The following is a 20,947-nucleotide window of genomic DNA, read 5'->3' on the forward strand; positions in this document are numbered from 1 at the left end:
GCTAGCTTAGCTGATGGAGCTAGAGGAAGTTAGAAATAAGGCTATGCATACACTTGAGACTCATCAAGGGCAGGTCAAGAAAGTTTTTGACAAAAAGGCGACTAATAGGATCTTCAAAGAGGGAGATCTAGTTCTCAAGTGGGATGCAAATAGAGCCAAAGTTGGGCGACACTCCAAGTTTGATGCTATCTGGAGTGGCCCATATGTCATCACTAGTTGCAAGGAGGCCAATGCATTTCATCTCTCCAAGCTCGATGGCGAAGTCCTTCCAATCCCAGTGAATGGGATTCATCTCAAGCCCTGCTTCTGAAGAGGGTGTTGATGACTGTAAATATTAGACTAGAAGTTGTTTTGCTTTCACAAGTGCTTATGCACGTGCCGCATTCTCCTTAAGAGGGTGTGCGCTCTAGTTTTCAGTTTTCCTCCAAGTGATGGCACAGACATGTTTTGGGTCTTTTCAATGACTCAGTGCCCAATGGATGTTTAAGGCTTTTGGACTTCATGCTTAGCAGGAAAGCATCCCGCAGAAATCGCCAAAAATGTTGTCATTTTATGACACCCTTGGTCCATCAGTGAGAACCGATCAGAGATATGTTCCATGGACCAGCGCTACCTAGTTGATCAAGAAGAGAAGAATCATGAAGTGTGAAATGTTGCCTTGTCCGGAGGAAGTTCCTCCCTTGGCCTTTTTCTCTTCCCCCGGAACTCTGGAACCCCGAGGTTTCGAAGTTCTTTGCCTTGTCCTTTCTTTCCTGCTCCGGAACCCCGAGGTTCCGAAGTTCCCTTCTTTCCCTTAGCCTTCCTTTAGTTCCCCGAAACTCCGAACTTCCAAAGTTGCCCTCCTCCTTCCTCTTTTTCCCTCCCGGAACTCCGGAACCCCGAGGTTCCGAGGTTCCTTTCTTTTCCCTTCTTCGGAACTCCAGAACCCCGAAGTTCCCTTCTTTCCCTTAGCCTTCCTTTAGTTCCCCGGAACTCCAAACTTCCAAAGTTCCCCTCCTCCTTCCTCTTTTTCCCTCCCGGAACTCCAAAACCCCGAGGTTCCTTTCTTTTCCCTTCTTCGGAACTCCAGAACCCCGAGGTTCTGAAGTTCCCTTCCCTTCTTCCCTTCAGAACTCCGGAACCCCCTTCTTAGCCCTTCTCCACTTCTTTTCTCCGGAACCCTGAGGTTCCGAAGTTCCTTCCCTTTCTTCTTCCCCTTTTCCATCCCGGAACTCTAGAACCCTGAGGTTCCGAAGTTCCTTTCTTCTCTCTCCCTAGTCCGGAACTCCGAAACCTCGAGGTTCCAAAGTTCTTTCCTTAGCCTTTCGGGATTCTCCGTAACCCCGAGGTTCCGAGGTCCTTTGCTGCTCTCCTTTCTCCTATCCCAGACCCCGAGGTTCCGAGGTTCTTCCACTTCGGGAGTCCAAACTTCCGAAGTTCCCGGGCTTCCTTTCGACTAACGACACTTCCTAAAGGCATGATCAACACTCAAAGCCTTTAATGATCCGACAATATGGTGACTTTTTGTGGAGCTACAAAGGTGCATTTAATGTTTTTGGCAGGATTTCCATCAAGGGAGGTACAGGGGCCATGCTGGGTGACTTATGTCATGTCTGACTTTGGAAGGTCAGTCAATCCACCTTCCTCAGAATTGCCTTTGGAGGTATGGCTAGGTTGCTTGCATGTACAAGCCAAGTGCATGCACTTACATGCACTTCCAGACTGACATGTAGGGGTCATGATCACCATTGTAACCCAATTTTCTATATAAAGGCTTTTTAGCCTCATTGTAAAGGGTTCTCTCCTTGCTGCCTTGAGCTTTCTTATGCTCTTCTCTTCTCTTGAAAACTTGTAATTATTTTTGCATTTCTGCAACTGTAAGGTTGGCTTTTGGCCTTATGATTAATTGAAAAATCACCATTCTTGCCTCTTTTCAACTTATGTATGTTGTGTATGCTTTCTTACCTCCATCATAGGTGTATGTCTTGTGGCTTTTTTCTCTTCACATATGCTGTGTTAACTGGTTTTCTGAGTGTGACTTGTGGGAATCCTTCTCCCCTCTTGGCATTCAGTGAATTCTAACCTTCATATATGCATTGGGGTCACTCATACAACTGAAGTTGTGCATCTCTTGGGTGTTTCAGTTAATTCCTTGTGTCATTTCGGTGGGGAGAGGAACAATCTCTTCTTGGTGCATCACCTCCCTTTGTTTCAAGCAAATTCTCTCTTCCTTTTACCTCTACAGATTGTTAGGATAGGCTTAGGAGTTAGTTTTGAAGTGTTGAGTTAGTTCAACACCTGCACCTAGATAGAGAAGGAAGCCGGCCTTCTCCGAAGATTCAACCCCCTTGCGCATGGTCCCACACTTCGGGGTTGTTTCCATGTTTCACAAGGTTGTTGAGTTCATAGCTCAGCAAGGGTGCAAGCTTTTGTGATAACAGAGACCTCCAATACTGAAGGTGGGATCAATGAAGATGCAATGTTCCTCATGCCCTCAAAAGTCCGGGATATCCTTGGCAATGTTCCTTGCACCCTCCAAACCCCGGCACCTTCCTTGCATCTCAAGATCTCTGATCACATGCCTCACCACACACATTCCACGGCATATGCCTCACCTTCCCAAATCTGCAACCTTCCTAAGCAAGACATTCCTTACTACCTCAAATCCACACCTAGGCAGTAAGGTGATGATTTGTCCTTATGATCCATGACTTAGCAATGGAAGTGTTGACGTGTATTTTGTACACTATCAAACACAGAATAAAATACCCAAGGGTACCTTATCCTCTCTTGAGTAAAGCCTCTGAATGCTGAAGATATCGCGAAAAGGATCAATCAGGATGACTTCAAGGTTCTTTGCTGTAGGATCTCTACGTGTGGATAAGCTCTCTGTGGTATGATGTGATTTGCTGGAATCACAAGGGGACTTACACTTGATGATTGAACTTCTGATTTGCTTTGAATATTGCTGGAACACAGGATTTTACTGCCTTTGACTTGAAAAAAGGAAAAAAGACGAGGGCGAGGAGAGGATCTAATCCTAACACTAAGAATGTAAGAGCAATGAATGATCTTCGACGAAATTCTAACTAAGTCTTGTTTTGACATCACAGGAACATCTCCACAAGGTTAGTATGATCTTCGAAGGAAAGCTTTATGATGTTCAAATCATCACTGCAGGCATAGACACCATTAGGCTGATGCATATCAATGAAGAAGCGACAATTGAAGTTAAGCTTAAGCTGAATGATTCCAATTGACTACACAAGGCAAGTCTGCAATCAACAAACTGCTAGTAGTATGGATATACGAATTTCACCATCAATCAAGCACATTTCTTCCACTCATCTAATAACATGAAATCAAATATGAGAAGTATAGAGACCATGCAAATTGTCGAATCAACCCATAAATTTCACCATTTCTTCAATGAAGTTACAAGTCTTTTACAACAACATCTTGGCAACAATCTTTGCCTTCTCTCTCTACTCTACTCTAATTGCTATTCTAATCACCTTCTAACTACTCTCTATTCACTAACTCCTTTCTAACTTTCTTTCCATGTAAATTAGGTGCTCTCTTGTGGTGATGTGTGTTTTTATTTATCACTTGCATAGTTGAACCCCCCAATTGTTAGTATATCTATGTGCATAACATTATTTTTATTTGATTTAAAATTATTTTATTTCTTAAAAAATTATATTTTAATTTTTCTACTATTTATTTATTTATTTAATATTTATTTAGAAAGTTATTTTATAGTTGTTTTTAATTTTTAAATTCTATGTAGACTCTTTATTAATTTATTTGTGAAGATTCTCCTAGAGTTGCATTGTTATCTTAAATACATCTATGCCTTTACAAAATGAAGAGTCAGGGCTTATATTAGTGCCCATAATACAATTCGATGGCTCAGATCAATTTGAGATCAATGGCCAAGATTCAACAATGAAAACCCTAATTAGGGTTTGTTACAACCATTACATAACATTTAATGCTTGACCAATGATAAAATTGTATTAATTGGACACATGTCTTTTCTGGAAAATTCAACCAATGGATAGCTGGGGTAGGTACATCGAAGTTTGTGCCATCTCCCATGAGTTAGGTACATTGAATCTGGACATTGTTGAGGTGGACCACACTGACTGGAGAAGTGATGACTAGGATGCCACCTCGTCTGATACTTGTAACTTGGTGGATATTCAACTTGATGTTGTTGAGAAGCTAGCTTTAATTAACTCTTCTGGAACTATCTGCTTCTTCAACGAACCCTTTGCTCTGACTTCTTGTGTCCTTGATTTGCAGGATGATGATGTACCTCGCCTTGGAATACTGGACTGGAAGAAGTCATTCCTAATGATACTTGACTGAAGAAAGCCGTCCTTGTCGATGCTAGACTGGAGGAGGTCGCCCTTATCCTTGCTTGATCTTCTTGGAGGAGACCGTCCTTGATCTGGCTTGATTTTCCAACTTCCGGGATCTCCATTTGATGCCTACACAAAATATTAAAGTTAGTCTTTTGAGCATCAAACCTCAAAGCATGAAATTTAAGACCTTTCAAAGGTAAAAGTTTAGATATTAACTTGAAAAAAGTCATGATAAATCGAGAATTACACATTTTCAAATTAATAATGAATGGAATTTGGATCTTCAAGACTTAGATTTTACAAAATTGCAATGGGATCACAATAAGTCTTCAATAAGAACTTCAAAAATGATTCTTCCTACCTCCTCCTTTGAGTGCTTAACTACAAAACCTTGAAAAATGAAGGAAGAAGACCGGATTTTGATGGACAAGCTTAGATTATAGTCCTCCCTTGGATGAAGTACGCCTCCTCTAGCTTCAAAAGAATTTCACCTTCCACTAGCCTCCAACACTTAGCAAAATTTCACCTTCAAATACCTTCCAAAATCTGGAAATTATCCTCCAATCTAGCAAGAAATTCGCCTCTCCAATTTGCTCCTCCAATTCGCATTTTAAAACAATGAATGAATGATTTGCATTTGTCCACAACACTCCTCTCTTATAGAGCGCTCACCTTCTTCAACCATGAGGCCGACCTAGCAAATAAGCCTTAAAATGAAATATAAAAAACACTAAGAAGAAGGCCGACTTGATAAATAAAGACAAAATAATGCCTTGTGCGCTCAACTTGTAAATTTTTTAATTTATTTAAATTAATTTTAATACCTCTAAGATGTTTATTTTGATTATTTCAAGGTACAAAATTAATTTAAATTGAAATGCCTTTAATTTAATGCGAATTTGATTCAATATCTCCAAAGGCCTCAAAGTTAGAATATCAACGCTCAAATGATGTGAAAATGAAGGACATCACCAATTTCGCCCTGGACCCTTGGTGAGGGACAGGAGCGATTTTTCAATTTTGCTCTCAATCCTTCATTTTTAAATTGCCAATTCTCGTTGTGGGGGTAAGCAATGATCCCCTTCGTTCATTCTATGCATGCTTAACTTGTTCTTTGCAAGGCAAAATTGATGTTCTAAAGATTTTCGCCCTGGTCCTCCAATGAAGGACAAGAGCGCTTTTGTATTTTAGGCTAGGATTCTCAAATTTCGAAGTCAAATCTTTGTTCACCATGCTTTAGAAGATCCTTCCCATCTTGCACAACCTTGCCTTAGCGTGATCTTGGAGGGAAATTGTTGATTTTGTAAAAATCACCCTGGTCCTTCAGTGAGGGACAGGAGCGCTTTTGAATTCTTGTGCAAATTCTTGATCACATCAACTTCAAATTACCCTCAAGGCGTAGAACATCATTCCCCACTCCTTCTTGAGTCTTGGAAACAAAAATAGCATTTCAAAATGTAAGGTAAATGGGCATATTTGGAAATTTCACCTTGGTCCCTTGGAGAGGGACAGGAGCACCTTTGCCAATTGTCATCAAATTTTGCAAATCTTGCATCTCAATTCCACCTCGAAGTATTTTAAACATCATTTCAAACTTGCGCCTTGGCTTGGATTTGTCCCAATTTGGAGAGAAGAGCTAGATAATATGTTTTTCGCCCTGGTCCCTTGGAGAGGGACAGGAGCGCTTTTGCAAATTCAAGCTTGTCTGTCCTTTGCTAGCCTTCCAAATTATCTTCAATGGGCTAATCATGCCTTATTCCATTCATTTCAATCACAAACTTGCCTTGTCTCTTGCAAGAAATTTGCACTTTTTAGAAAATCGCTCTGGAGCCTTGGAGAGGGACAGGAGTGCCTTTTTACATCTTGGTGTATTTCTTTGTTCTTTAAACCCTCAATCGCATCTAAGGCATAAAACATCATTGCTCCCTCCTATCCAAGTCAGGTTTTGCCTCAAAATCTTAAACAAAGAGGAGAATTTTGAAAAGACGCCATGGTCCTTCAGTGAGGGACAGGAGCGCCTATTGTCATTTGGGTTGATTTCCTCCTTTGTGGACCACTTAAATTATATTCAATGGATAAATCATGTTTTCTTTGGTCTCTTCAAATCATAAAATCACTTTGATCTTGCAAAGATAGTGCAAATTTGAGAATCAAGCTCCGGTCCTTCAGTGAGGGACAGGAGCGCTTTTTGCTTTCTAGGCCAAAGTGCCTCATTTTTCATTTCGAAATTCCTTTGCTAGGGAGGATATCATCTCGTTACACACCATGAATAAGAGTTCAAGCCCAAGAAAGGTTTAAAAATGTGTATATAAAGAAAATCGCCTTGGACCCTTGGAGAGGGACAGGAGCGCTTTTACCTTTCTAGACAAAAACTCCGTCATTTCATCGTCTTCGATCAAGTCTAGATGCTCTATCATGTTCATTTCGTCCTTCACCATGCCTTTGATGTTTCAATTTGACCAAACAAAGTCAAGAATGACTCAAATAAGCCTTTTCGCCCTGGACCCTTGGTGAGGGACAGGAGCGATTCGCCTTGGACCTCCTAAGAGGGTCAGGAGCGAAATTCGCTCTGGATCCTCAATGAAGGACAGGAGCGAAATTTGACTTTTGAACTCTCTATCAGGATAATTTTTATGGAATATAACATTTAAGTATAAGTGACATTTCTTATACTTTAAGTTATATTCCATATATACTTTCAGGATGTTTGAGAGTGGTTTCAGACCTCCAGGAGTTATATTGCAAAATCTAGTTTTTTTGAGGTTTTTCAGTTTCCAGACTTTGTCAAATTTCAGGATCAAGACATTCCAGACTTAGCCAATTTTTAGGATCAGGACTCTCAGACTTAGCCAAATTTCAAGATCAGGACTTTCAGACTTAGCCAAAATTTCAGGATCAGGACATCACTCAAGCCGGACTTGCTATCCATGTGATCCCCTTGGCGACACTCAAAATGCAAAGGCTAACGGACAAAACCCTAAAAGACCTAGAAAACAAACCCTAGAAAGCAAAAAGCAGGGGTCCCCATTTGCAATGGGGCGATGTGTGAAAACGTCACAACAGGAAGGAAAAATGTTGATATTTGATCAAGCAAGAGATAAAGTTGATAAAGGATAAAAGTGGTTGACCAAACATGTTTGGAAAAGTCTAAGTGAGCAACATTCCTCATGACCTCAAATCCACGACATGTTCCTTGTCCTTCAAAAACCTTGGCCAGATCTTGAGGATATTCCTAACCATCCCAAATCCACAATATAGCAAGATGACTTGAATTTTTTGAGAATAAAGTGTGGTGAATGAAGATGGGGTGTTTTGAAAGAGATCTAAGTAAAGAACCCCCAAAGATGAAAGTGAATGATAGTGAAAGAGGAACCTTCCTCGCTACTTCAAAACCCTGAACTTCCAAGCAAATGTTCATCATTGCCTCAAAAGTCATGCACATTCTTGACAATGTTCCTCACCCATCAAAAAGTCCGGCACATTCCTTGAGCACATGCCTGAACCCTCCTTCCCCACAGCACATTCCTCATACCCCTAAATCCCCGACCTAGCAAGGTGACTTGAAAAGTTTAGAAAACCAAGGATGTGATCGCTGAAGGTGAGATGTTTTGAAAGACAATAGAGTGATGGAATCCCCAATGTTGAAGGTGAAAGACAAATGAAAGATGCACATTCCTCATACCCCTGAAAGCCCGGCACATGCCTCACACTCCTAAATCCCCGACCACAAGTCATGGCATTCCTCACTGCCCTGAGTTCCCAGCACATGCCTGACCTACCCAAATCCCTGACCATTCCTTAGGAACATGCCTGACCTCCTCAATTTCCCGGCATATTCCTTATCCACCCAAAAGCCCAGCCACTCTTGAGCACCTTCCTTACACCTTGAAATCCTCGGCTTGGGTAAGATATGAAATCCAACAAGTTTGCCTACCCTGATGGAATCCACGATCAGACCTTAAGGCAGAAAGATATCAGGACTCAGACCTGAGATTCACAGATCAGACCTAAAAATACAGAAAAAATCAGACCTGAAACATTCGAAATTAGACCTTAAAGTATCAAAGTCATTCCTTGTAACAAGCCCTTCTCCTAGCCTTTTGAGGCTCCTCCGAAATCTAGTAAAGAGTGGACTATGATTGGGAGATGTAAAAAGAAGTAGTGAGCACTGGTGAATCTTAGGCCAAAACCCCTTCCAAGCCGAACCAACCAACAGATCAAGTGCAACCAAGGTTGTCTTCAAACCTTTCTGAGAAGGTAAATGAGGTCACTCCCTCCAATGAAGAACCTTCCACCAAACCACAGTTCTCCAGAATGTCACAACTAGCATCTGTTTTATCCTTGCAGCCAAAAATACCAATTGATTCTCCCTCTTCTACTAGGAGTTTAAATCACTCTTGCAATCTGCTCGAACGGATGTAGGAGGGAGAGTATACTGCAGAAAAAAGGAGGTTGTCAATCTCCAACATTCAGTTTGGATATTTTTCTAGAAATTAGTTTTTGCAAAATTGAAAATTGCTATTCCTCACTTGAAGAGTTGAGTAGCAATGGCATGACTCTTGATTCTCATCAATGAATTTTATCTCCTAGAATGTTTGAGGTTTCACTAACCTCCCTAGGAAATATGCAATGAGAGATGTTCTTAAGAAGTTTTCAGTTTTGGATGTTCTTTACTTATAGGAGGTCAAGATTACTAAATTTTTGCTTTCTACTACTTGTGTCATTTGGCTAGCCTATTCCTCTATTTATCCAATCATGATGTTGGAGGTGGAGGGGTTGTCACCGTTCTCTCTCCGAGGTAGCTTCAGCATGTGGTAGATCAAGGTTCCAATCCTACCAACAAGGTGAATTAGATCCTCTTAAGTATTGAAAATCATTCCTTTGGAATTATCAATATTTATGCTTCCAATGATGTTGTGGAGAGATCCTTATTATGGCAGTGGATTGTTGATTCACTACTTTTTTCAACTCGGGTCATGTGTGAAGACTTTAATCTCAATAATATATCAAAACAGCGTGCTTCTGGAATATACCCACAAGAATACTCTTAAAAAGTTAATCTCAATAATATCAATGGATAGTGGATACATACTCCAAAATTTTGAGCATTTTTTCTAGTATTACCTTTCACATATATATTTCAATAATTTATTCCTGCATCGCTATTAAATACTGGAAGAACGAGCCAGACATTAATCAATCCAACAAACACTTCAATGAATTTCCTTTGGTATAATTGATTGTAAGGCTATAAATGAGACAAAATAAAGCCATCCAACCTGGATAAGTGCATTTTACAATCAACAAATATTTATCACTACATAGTACTAGCTGTTTTCGATAGTCAAAAATTGTTCTAAACAAAGCAGTATCAACTATCTTAAACAAGTCATCGATTTAATTATTTTTATTATGATGAACTGGAATATGTATTTCATGAGCACACGACAAAGCCAAAATCAAGTGTCAGTGCATCGGGCAGTTTAATGTGATAAATTAACATAGATTAACCTTGTACTTAGACTGCAAGTGTCATCAAGGTCTGTGGCCTAATAGACAACTGATAAAAAACAATGGTGGTAAAGAACAATTCAGTCACCATGTTTTACATGTAAAGGCTGTTTTTATCTAGCAAGGACTTGCTAAAACTGAGGGACTACAACAGATTATGAAAGCATACCAAGATAAATACCAGGAGAAAAATATAAAATCAGTAAATACAGAGGAAGGAGGATGCACACTAGAGGTTCCTTTGATATTAGCTGTACAGCCCTAAAACATGGACTGCGATCACATTGACCAAAGAGCAACTGTGTGTACCTTCTTGTATAAATCCTACTTACATATGAAAATTTACAAAGGATCTATCTGATTAAAAATAAATGGTTTCCAGAAATCAACATGCACAAGCATACCTTGCTGTATGGTTTGGCTTCTCTTACTACCAGTTGCCGTCCATGAAATTCCTAAACAAAACACACCAAACAAATTTGATTCAGTTGAACTGGTAAATGAATAAGTATCACAGTGTTAAAGCTTGTACAGGTATAAAATGCCATAAAAAGTGAAATGTTCACCACATAACAGAATCCTAATAAGATTAGGTCACAAAAAGACAAAATATTGATAATTTTTTGGCTGCATCGAGGCCAGATGCTGATGGCTTGAGGCCAAGTTTAGATTTTTAGCCCATTATTGCATCAGCATGTTACGGATGTCGTCTTGCAGGTATCGGAAACCCTTTCACTTCCTCCATCGTGTTGAGTTGATTTCCGGTTATTTAATGATTCTAGAATTAGTCTGGGAATCACCCTTGGCAAGGTAAGACTAAAAATTTATTCAAATTATTTCCTTCTAGTAATTGACAAAGTCTAATAGCATAGAACCACCGAAAGTAATTACCTTCCCATTCAATGCAGCAACAGCAGCTTCCACTTCCGATCTAGTGGATAGAAACACAAAACCATAGACACGAGGTACTCCATCTTTACGATCATAGTTAAGTCTTAATCCTAATACATCCCCATATTGACTAAATAATACTCTGATAGATTCTCTCTTTGCTGACCAGGCAAGGTTGCCTACATATATCTTGATTCCACTTCCTGTGGATTGTACTCTTTCTGGTAAGTTTACAATTATATCACGACCACCTAAATCCTGCATAACCAGATTACAAGCAGCTGAAAATAAGAATATGCAATAAACTTATGTCAATGCCAACAGAACCCATGTAGAGAAACCTAAAAAGAAAAGCAAGGATGTGAATAATCTCAAAATTCTTTCATGAGACTTACATAGTTTCGCAGTTTATCAATTGCTTCATGAGCTTCTTCCTCATTCCTCATTGTTACATAGGCAAATCCTCGGCTTATCCCAGTTTCTTCGTTACAAATTACCTGAGGATGCTAAGATTGTGAGATATCAAATCGTATATTAAGAATTGATGTTTAAATTAACATATATATTGTGCGTGCACAATTATCTGTGCTGTTTAGTTTGTCAAGATGAGGTATGGTTGTAAGATGAGTACTTATTACAATGATGACCCAGGTTCAAAACCAACACCCTCTTAGATCTTTGCAGATGGGGCAGAGGAGTTCACTTTCAGTGAATCCTTGCACTAGACAGTATCATAAGGTGTTAGGTTTTAATGGATCCATGCTTCAAATCGGTATGATGAGGAATTGGGTTTCAATGAAACCTTGCTCTAAATGAGCACGACCAGGAGCTTGGTTTTAATGAACCTTTTCTCCATGATAATATGAAAGAGGAGTTATCTAAATCCTTGTTTCCAAATAAGCATGAAGTAAAAAGAGTTGACTTTCAAATCATTTCCCCCATACCATGCAACAAGGAGGATGTGGCAGAAGAATTGACTTTCAGATAATGCTGTCTAAGAGAGTATTAGGAGTATGTTGTATAGTAATTGGCTTTGCTTGAACTAAAAAAAGTTAGAGTTTGTTTTCAATGACTACTTGCTAGTATGAGTTGATATTTTGTTGAACCCTCACCCACTTCACAATATAATGAGGAATTGGCTTTCAAAGAATCCTTGCTCCTAGATAATTACGAAAGCCTTGTACCTAAAAAACAATGTGGGTGTGATGTTCATGTTAATTGGTATGTCAAAAAGAAAAAAGAAATACCTCCACAGAATCCACAGTTCCAAATTCTCGAAAGATCTGAGTTAGTTGTGCACTATCACAGGACCTGGGGAGATTACCCACGTAAAGTTTCACCCCTTCGGGGGCGGTCGCTGCTATTTTTCCTTCCGTGTCTTGCTCTGCCCCTGCTCCCTCTGGACGATCTTCTGCTTGGGTGTCCTCTGAATTGACTTTTTCTGTACTTTGTTCTGTATCTTGAGCTAATGCAGTGACTCTAACAACCTTTTTGCAGGTCACAATTGCAGAGATAACATGGGAGAGCTGAAGAGAACTGTAGGATGGCAACGATGTTATTGTTGATATGGACATGGATGATGAAAGGGAGGGAACCCTGCTTCCAGAGGGAAGAGCATTGTGATTGAGATTGAAAGGAGTTGTTGGTAGAGACAAACACGACGCTGCCATCTTCCTGAACAATGGGAGCTTAATGAAACCACAGCCATAGGAAGGGAGATTGTGTTTATACAGATTGAATGGAATGGATAAGGTGTGTAGTTCTTAGGTCATTTTACGTATTTGGAGTGATTCTTTTACAAGAGTCTTTAAACATGGCCAAGAACCAAACGTTTAGAACCAAATACTAATGGGAGTCCAGGTCAGATGGATTTCCTTCAAATTTAAAATAAAAAATTCATATCAGGAATTGAAAGAATGAGAATAGATTTAAAACAATAAAAAAAAAAATTTGAATTAGAAAAGTAAAGGAATATAAGAATAATAGGATTAGTAATTCTTGGATATAAAATAAAGTTTAGGATATATATATATGTGTGTGTATGGTATTTCTTCATATCTCTTTCATTTAAATGGTGAGCATTAATATTAATTTAATAAAAAATTTAAAAAAAATTGGATGTATTTTAAAGTTATTGTCTTAATATTTTTTTTAATTAATCTAAATAAAAAGATTAGAGTTTAGAAATAACATTGAAATATAATGATATTAACAAAAAAGGGATGTGTATTTAATTTTATGTTATAAGTGAATGATATGTTGTAGCATGTATTTTATAATACCACTCAAAGTTTTATTATCAAATTAATGGTTGCTATGATCCAACAAACTAGAAGTTAACCTTCACTCTACCAAGATTCAATCCCACATCTATGGTTTACCTATTTTTGCAGCCTTGAACCTATGTTTGCATACTAGAACCTATTTTGTGACCTTAAACTCATCGTGTAGCTTTGAACTATGCAACTATGGTCTTGAAATTATTGTTTATGTATATTATTTGGAAATGGTGCTTCTTAATATTACCATTAAAACTTGTTATGCTAGAGAAGGGGAATTGACTATCTTTGCACCTTAATCAAGACCCTTGATTGATCCAGTGATTTTGAACGAGACTGTAGACATGTCAAGGAGAATGTATACAAATGCATATGTATGACCTTATGACTATAAATGTTGATACAATGCTCTAGATGTGATCAAATGATGGATAAACAACAATATCGTGTGATTCAAAATAATCTAGGACCATCTTTTTTTTGCAACGCCCTAATTTTCAAATTTGAATATTATGTGTTTGAGTCAGCAAGAGATGGCTAGTTCGAGATAAGTCAACTTGGGTCCATAATTAATTTTAAAATTGAAAAGGTGGTTTGAGGCTACACATGTGGTCCTAAGCCATGTTTAAGGTTATTGTTGTGGTCTTGAACCAAGACTAAAATTAACATATTTTAGTTCTAGATCCATAATATTAGGGGAAACAAACTTAAAATCAGATCAATAACATGTTCCAAATATTGCACAAAAGGACACTAGACTAATGCACTAGGGACAAGGAGTAAAAGTAACTTCTAAAAAGTGGGGTAAAGTATTCCCGATACACTCTCACCCATGAGAATTTCCATAAGTTATGAATATCAAAGTAAATGAGTAATTAAATTGAAGTAAATAGCAAGCAAATATAAAATAGACATGGAAATGAAAAATGATTTGTGTGTGCTTCATGTAATGATAGCTCCATCTACAAACGTACAAAGCAAAAAATTCCATCATTAGCATCTAATTAAAATCTAAAATATCCATGAATAACAACTTAGCATGTCAAAGTGATCTACATAAATAAATAAAATTGAATGGCGACAAAGCAGGCGTGGAGGCGGTACTAGGGCTTTAGGAGAGGATGCAGACGATGGGGAAAAATGGAGATCCAAAGGAAGATGAGGATTATCTCTATGCGAGTTGTTTTGTGGCGTTGTTGGCCTCTTCCCTATCCTTTCACGGCTCAAATCTTGTTGTTTATAGCGTGTGATTTTTTGTTTGTCTTCTTCATGTGTTCGTGGATTTTGTTCTTTCCACAAAGTATGTTGTTTTTGGTGGTTCTCTGATGCAGGAGCATCCCCGGTTCATAGCAATCTTGCATCAACCAAAAATATTTCCTTTATGTTTGCAGTTTCAACATTTCTTTCTGTGTGTCCCGAATTTGGTTGACCGGAACCTATGGAGTTGGATTTTACTTGGAGACTTGATCATCTTCCTTATTCCCAAACCGTGGAGCATTTGGATCATTTTCCAACAAGTTATCGCTACCGGTTGTCGAGACAGTTTTCTGTTATCGATTTCTGTGACAATTTTTTGTTATCTGTTGTCTGGACCTATTTGCATTGGTGATCTACCGAATCCCCTTTTGTAGCTTGTGGAGCCCTGAGTGTTGATACTGATGTTCCTTGGCATGTAGCCAACCTTTTCTCGTGATCTACACTTCATCCATTGGATTTTTCAGAGGAATTTATTTGGCAGATGCCGACCTTGTTGGTTTTGCACGTTAGGTCTTGTTCCTCGGGTTTTGATCCCTTTTGGGGCTGACCAGATCCCTTTGGATCGTATAAATCATTGTAATATAGCATTAGAATGTAATCAAGAAGTTAGAATAAGCATAGAAGATAGATCTTAAGATTTGAGGTTCCGGTTGTGTCCTGTTCTATATTTTGAGGGTGAAAGTATAGTGTTGTGTCGCACTTTAGGCTAAGTGCGAGGAAAAAAAATCCTACTCGGTCGAGTCTACGTGGCGCCTACATGTAGGATGGGTGGCGGGGTATACTCAGTTGAGGGCCCTACATATACTAGCCGACTGCACTCCACAATCTGAAATAGCTGGAGCAGGAGGGAGGCTAAGAAATCCTTCGGTCGAGCAAGGTAGGGCCGAAAGGCTTATTTATTATTTATTTTTGTTTTTTTTGTTTTTTAATTATTTTAATAATATATGTATACATTTTAAGTAGATTTTTTTGTGTTTTTTCAAGTTTTTAATTTTTTTATGCAAATGAAGAACACATATAAAAAATACAATCCAAAACACCTGATATAAAAAATACAATCCAAAACACCTAATATATAAAAAACAATGCAAATGAGATAATATTTAACCATAAACTTCATAACATCACACATTCGCCATCCAATTGTAAACTACATATCATTAGCATATTTTGACATCCAACCATAAACTTTCAAATATGCAAACATATGTTGATACTTGAATGCCAACACATCATCACTTCTAGTGCAAAAAAATCCTTTTAGGACACCTAAACAAGAACATTTATTATCATAGATTGACATCAATGTCAACACACTACTCCATATCTACAATAACCACAGTTCACCGGATCATTAGATCATAGGAAATCAGAAGATGATTTTTTATAAAAAAGAGTTTGATATTTTATACAATTATATTAAGTTTGTGAAGCAATGAACTACTTTGTATACATGTCATAGTACTGAAGGGCTAGGATAAAAGTTTTGAGTGGAGGTATGTGGATGAAATGATTTTTTTTTTTTTAGGATAGATAGTTTAGAATGTTTTCATGTATGAATGTACAAATTTCTCAATGTTTATATAACACGTGATTCGTCTCAAGTTTATACAAATGTTAAATAAGTTCATGTGTATGTTCATGTAATTTGTTTTTCAATGTAATCTTTAAGTTTCAATGTCTATAGGTCGCAATTCATTTGATTCATTTTGTTTAAAATGTTTAAAGCATATTTGTACAATAGTTCATCTTATTTGTGATATACATTGTATATGAACTTATTTTTAATTCAATTTAATGTATACATGCAGATTCACACACACACACACACACACACACACACATTCATACATTTCACATCACATAGATATGGCTTCTAGTGGTTTACAACATTTTTCTTCTGAGCAGAGTGTGCATCCTGATTCTCAGCAGACCTCATGTAGGTCTGAAACTCCTAAGAGTACTCCTGAGAATTCAGAGACTGCTCATACTCAGACTATTTTGAGAATGCAGTCCTCTCTAGTGCAGTTACATGGGACTTTAAATAACACTCTTGTGTTGGCCAATAGGGATAAATTGGAATGTATTAGAGATGAGCCGATGCATATGATTTAGCTTGCTCAATCATACAACCCATATGATGACCCTCACATTGAGCATTTTTATAGGACTTTATCTCACGTTGTCTATGGCACGATTAAATGGAAAAAAATAGATAGAGATGTTTTTGCAGTGAATGTGAAATCCATGTTCCCATTTTACATGGAAATGGTTGTGGTTAGAGGATATCGGGTCACTAGATGCGAGGATCCTATTATCGCACCATTCATATATCCTAGATGGTTGGCAACACATCATAGGTGGCCGCAGAAGGATGAGCTACCACAATATTTCTCCAAACAATTGTATGCAAAATTTCATCTAGAATATGATGTTGACTACACAGACTTTCCACAACATGCTGGGCAAGGTAGGGGTAGATTTGTAGAGAGATTTAGACATTGTGTCACACAACCCCCTAGTAAGAGGGCAATGGTGGGTCAGAACCTTTCAATTTTTTTGAAAGGTTTAGATTTGGTCACAGGTGGTGTTGGTGATATGGCATTTGAGGAGGCACACGTTGGCATGTATTCTAGCATTGTCAACATTGCTACTCAGGTTGATGAGACGACTTCTGATCGCGTGGGGATATATATGTTGTGTTCTCGTATTGTCCCTATTGTTGATGAGATAGATCCATTTTATGATCCATATATTCGTTATGAGCTATTGTCGCCTGCATAGATCGCACAGTTATTGAAGGATCATTTGTGCCAAATGAGCTCCTATTTAGTGAGTGATCATGTGGATGCTTATCAAGCTTTCTTTACATTACATGGGATCACTCCCTAGCAGTTGTCTGAGTTCATTGGATGAGTACTTCAGAGATGCTCGACTAGTACCGGCCATGGTGGAGGAGATTTAGAGCCTGGTAGTTCCAGGCAGGAGGATATTTCAATACCTCCTACAACTCCTGAGACTACAGTGCATCCTACACAACAAACTCTGGGAGTTCGGCGATGAGGTTTTCATCTCTTCTTATGGATGACTTTATTGATCCAGATATTGTATCATTACACTCTTCAGAGATATCTGGCATCGAGTGTGCATTCGAGGAGAGGAATAAGGTAAGAAACTAAATTTTGATTTTAACTTAGTTGTATATATAAAGTTTCTATGTATTCACTACCACTGACATATTTTTTTCATTTTAAATATATATTACAAGAGATTATGATGACCGTGAGATTTGGAGATTTACAGGCACCTGGTGATCCTATTCATCAGGATACACAAGGAAATTTATATTTAAATTGACGTGTCTTATTTTTTCCTATTCATCAGGATCCACTATATAATTTTTTTAACATGGAAATTGTGTACACAATTTAGGCCCCTGGAGCAAGCGACGGATCAGATCAGGGATCGAGAAAGGGCGCGACATAGCTCATTATTGTTATATACATGCTTGCTTCTTTTATTCTGGATATATCTGACATTTCTATTATGTATATCTGACATTTCTAGTATACATGTTATGGACATTTAGCTATTATATATGAACTATGGACATTGCATTTGTAGCCTTATTTTAGACATTATACCTGGACATTTCATACATGTTACATGTTTATCTAGGCATTTCATGTGTTACATGTTTATAGACATATAATGTGTTGTACATGTTTTATTTATGTGTTACAATGTGCTCTCACTCTCAATTAGGTGCTCTCACTCTCCTAATTCATCAACACCTTTCCTTAGTATTTATAATTTATTATTTAGTGCATAATTTAGTCGAAAAATGATGTCTTAATGGGATCATAATACATGCTAAATTAGCATTCAATTTTTTCGAACTCATTATTATTGAATTTGTCTACTTAGTTGTGTTACATGTTTATAGAAATTTTATAATTTGTTACATGTTTATTTTATGTGTTGCAATGTTCAAATTTCATGTGTTACATTTCAGTTAGATTGATATGCAAATCATTTCTATATTTCTACATGTTTCATTATTAAAATCAACTAAGAAGAATTTCTACATTTCAATTAGATTGATATGCAAATCATTTCTACATTTCTACATGTTTGATGTGCATATTAACTAAGAATAATTTTATAAAATTTTAGATGACCTCTAGAGCTACTTTATGAGGTTGTGCATTACTAGATAGGTCTTAAAATTCTCAATGAACAAGTTTGTGTATATTATCTAGAATAAATAATTAAGATTTGATATTAATCTAGAGTTTAACATTATTTAAGACTACATCCTAGGACTATACCTAACTTTTCTTATGACTATACATGTAATCATACATAAAAGCATTTCAACCAAACATGCATAACAATATATGAAAACCATTGTTCACCATGTCAAAAAAAAAAACTAGATATGATCCGATATATTCAGTCCTAGTTCAAAGTAAACATGAGTTCAAACTCTAGTTCAAATATAAAAGTATGAGCTACAAAATCAAGTTAGATAGCCTAAGTTACCTCCCGATACATATAGTATGGATCCTCTCTATCTTTTATTTTCTCCAAAAAAAATTCATGTTCTTCAAAAGGTAACCTCCACTTTTGGTTGACATGTCCTTTTTTTGGCAATGTCTCAAATTGAAGTTTTGTCACTATAACCAAGTGACTGTAATGTAGAATTGTTTTTCCAAGCATGTATTCAATAAATTGAACACCATTTTTGTCTATCTTAGTTTGCTGATAATAGGAGCCTTCTATAACAACTTAACCAGTTGGATATGATTGTCCATCACCATCTACAACTTTACTTCTGGAAATTTGAATTTTTCTTTTGTGCATCTTAGTAGATAATAATCTACACCTTCCACATTGTCAGGATCCGCAACCACAACAAATATATCACCTATGTATGTACATCCAAATGACACCATATAAATTTAGAACAAAAGTAAGATGTAGATTAAATTTGAACATCACTATGATCTAAATTAAAACTAAATAAAAGAACATGTATGCACACGCGCACTTGTAACGACTAAATTAGAAACACGTTCATAATCAATTGAATATATAGGATCGTGAATGTCTATGCCATTTTCATCATCTTCATAAGGAGGCATTTTGATTAACTCTTTCGTATCCCATTGTGAGACATATCCATTTGCAATATTCTCACATTGACTCATTGGATTGTCCTCAACATAGTCAACACAAAAGCATGATTTTTCTCTTACTTGAATCAATGGAATCTTGTAGTGTCCTGTAGTCATCACTTGATGTAAACTTCTAATACCATCAATTGTTTGACAATTGTAAGGATTAGATCGATCGATACCTGTTACAAATATGAAATAAAATTTGCACATTTTTAGATCAACAACTTTAGGATAAAAGTGAAATGCAATTGATGAAATTTTTTAAGAATTCTTGAGAACAAAAATATTTTACCTTTCACTTCCCAAAAATAACGTTTGTTGTATGGCATGTCCCAACTAGCAAAATAACTTTGACACCATTCAACAATTTTGTTTGAATTCTCTATGCTATTACTTACATAAAAGAACTTAGAGATGTCATGTGCACTTATTTTTAAATGATATTAAGAAATAGATACAACAAATTGAAAACAAAATTAACAGTACATGCAAGTTCATGTTGGCGAAGTGCACGCTTCACACATGCTTTTGCTCCATCGTGCTCTCCTTTTCCATGTCCACTTTCAAATAAGTTCCACAAAAACTTAACATTGTGTCTAGCATGTTGCATGGATAGCCAATTAAAGGCTTTTGCATATTTAAATTGTCTTGCTACATAAAGTTGTATGTCGTGTACATGTACAATTGAACATTTAAAATAAAATTTATCAAATTGAAATCAAATACGAATTTACATATTGTAGATAGGAAATGTGGAAATCATCAAAGCAATATAAACATTAGTCTAGTTCAATCACGAAAACTCAATTGCAATGATCAATCCTAATTACACTCAATGAAAACATGAGAACAAGGCATTTGAGATTGAAAACTAAGCAAACCAAATGCAGATGTCTCCTTCATGCGGCTCCATTGTCCTTCTTTCTCCTTCAAATAGCTTTGTTTTGTGGATCTCACCTTCAAGTGCATGAGCTTAATGTGAAAGCAAGACATGATGACAGCATAAGGGTACTAGAAGCGTGATTGATTCGACCAGGGACCTTGATTGAAGAAATTCATCCAATTTATAGACAAATTGGAGAAAAGATCAGATTAGCATGAAGAGATTTGAAAGGAAATTTCAAATCAAGAATGACAAATATGACAAATTATGACAAATTTGCACTTTCTATGCAAGATTGATTGATTGATAATTTTGACAAAATTATGACAAATTTCTATGTCAAAATTGATTGATTGTCAATTATGACAAATTATGACAACTTGAAATGTCATTCCCATGAAATTAGGAGAAAAATAGGATAGAATTGAGAATTAGAAATTAGAAAATTAGAAAATTGAAATTGATGAAAATTAGGAAATTAGGAATTAGGTGAAATTAAGTGAATTAATTAACAATTTTTCATTTATTAATTAATTCACAAAGAGAGAGGAATTAGTTAGCCAATTAAATAAACATTTAATTGTGACAAGAAGA

At 37.0% G+C, this 20,947-nt stretch overlaps 1 protein-coding gene across 2 annotated transcripts in view; it reads right to left on the reverse strand.

Moving 5' to 3' along the window:
* Nucleotides 1-12,645, reverse strand: part of LOC131050967 (28 kDa ribonucleoprotein, chloroplastic) — a 75,943-nt gene extending 63,298 nt beyond the window's left edge. Inside the window, exons 1-4 of one of the 2 annotated variants that reach the window (XM_057985290.2) lie at nt 11,999-12,645; nt 11,147-11,248; nt 10,752-11,009; nt 10,265-10,315 (exon numbers count right to left, since the gene is read on the reverse strand). In XM_057985290.2, the coding sequence (XP_057841273.2) occupies nt 10,265-10,315; nt 10,752-11,009; nt 11,147-11,248; nt 11,999-12,421 (834 nt within the window). In that variant the 5' untranslated portion in view covers nt 12,422-12,645. The remainder of the gene's footprint in view (nt 1-10,264; nt 10,316-10,751; nt 11,010-11,146; nt 11,249-11,998) is intronic. The other variant, XM_057985289.2, reaches the window with a different exon arrangement.
* Nucleotides 12,646-20,947: the final 8,302 nt, after the last annotated feature.

The sequence above is a fragment of the Cryptomeria japonica genome, chromosome 11 (assembly GCF_030272615.1).
Source record: "Cryptomeria japonica chromosome 11, Sugi_1.0, whole genome shotgun sequence".
Taxonomy (NCBI): Eukaryota; Viridiplantae; Streptophyta; class Pinopsida; order Cupressales; family Cupressaceae; genus Cryptomeria; species Cryptomeria japonica.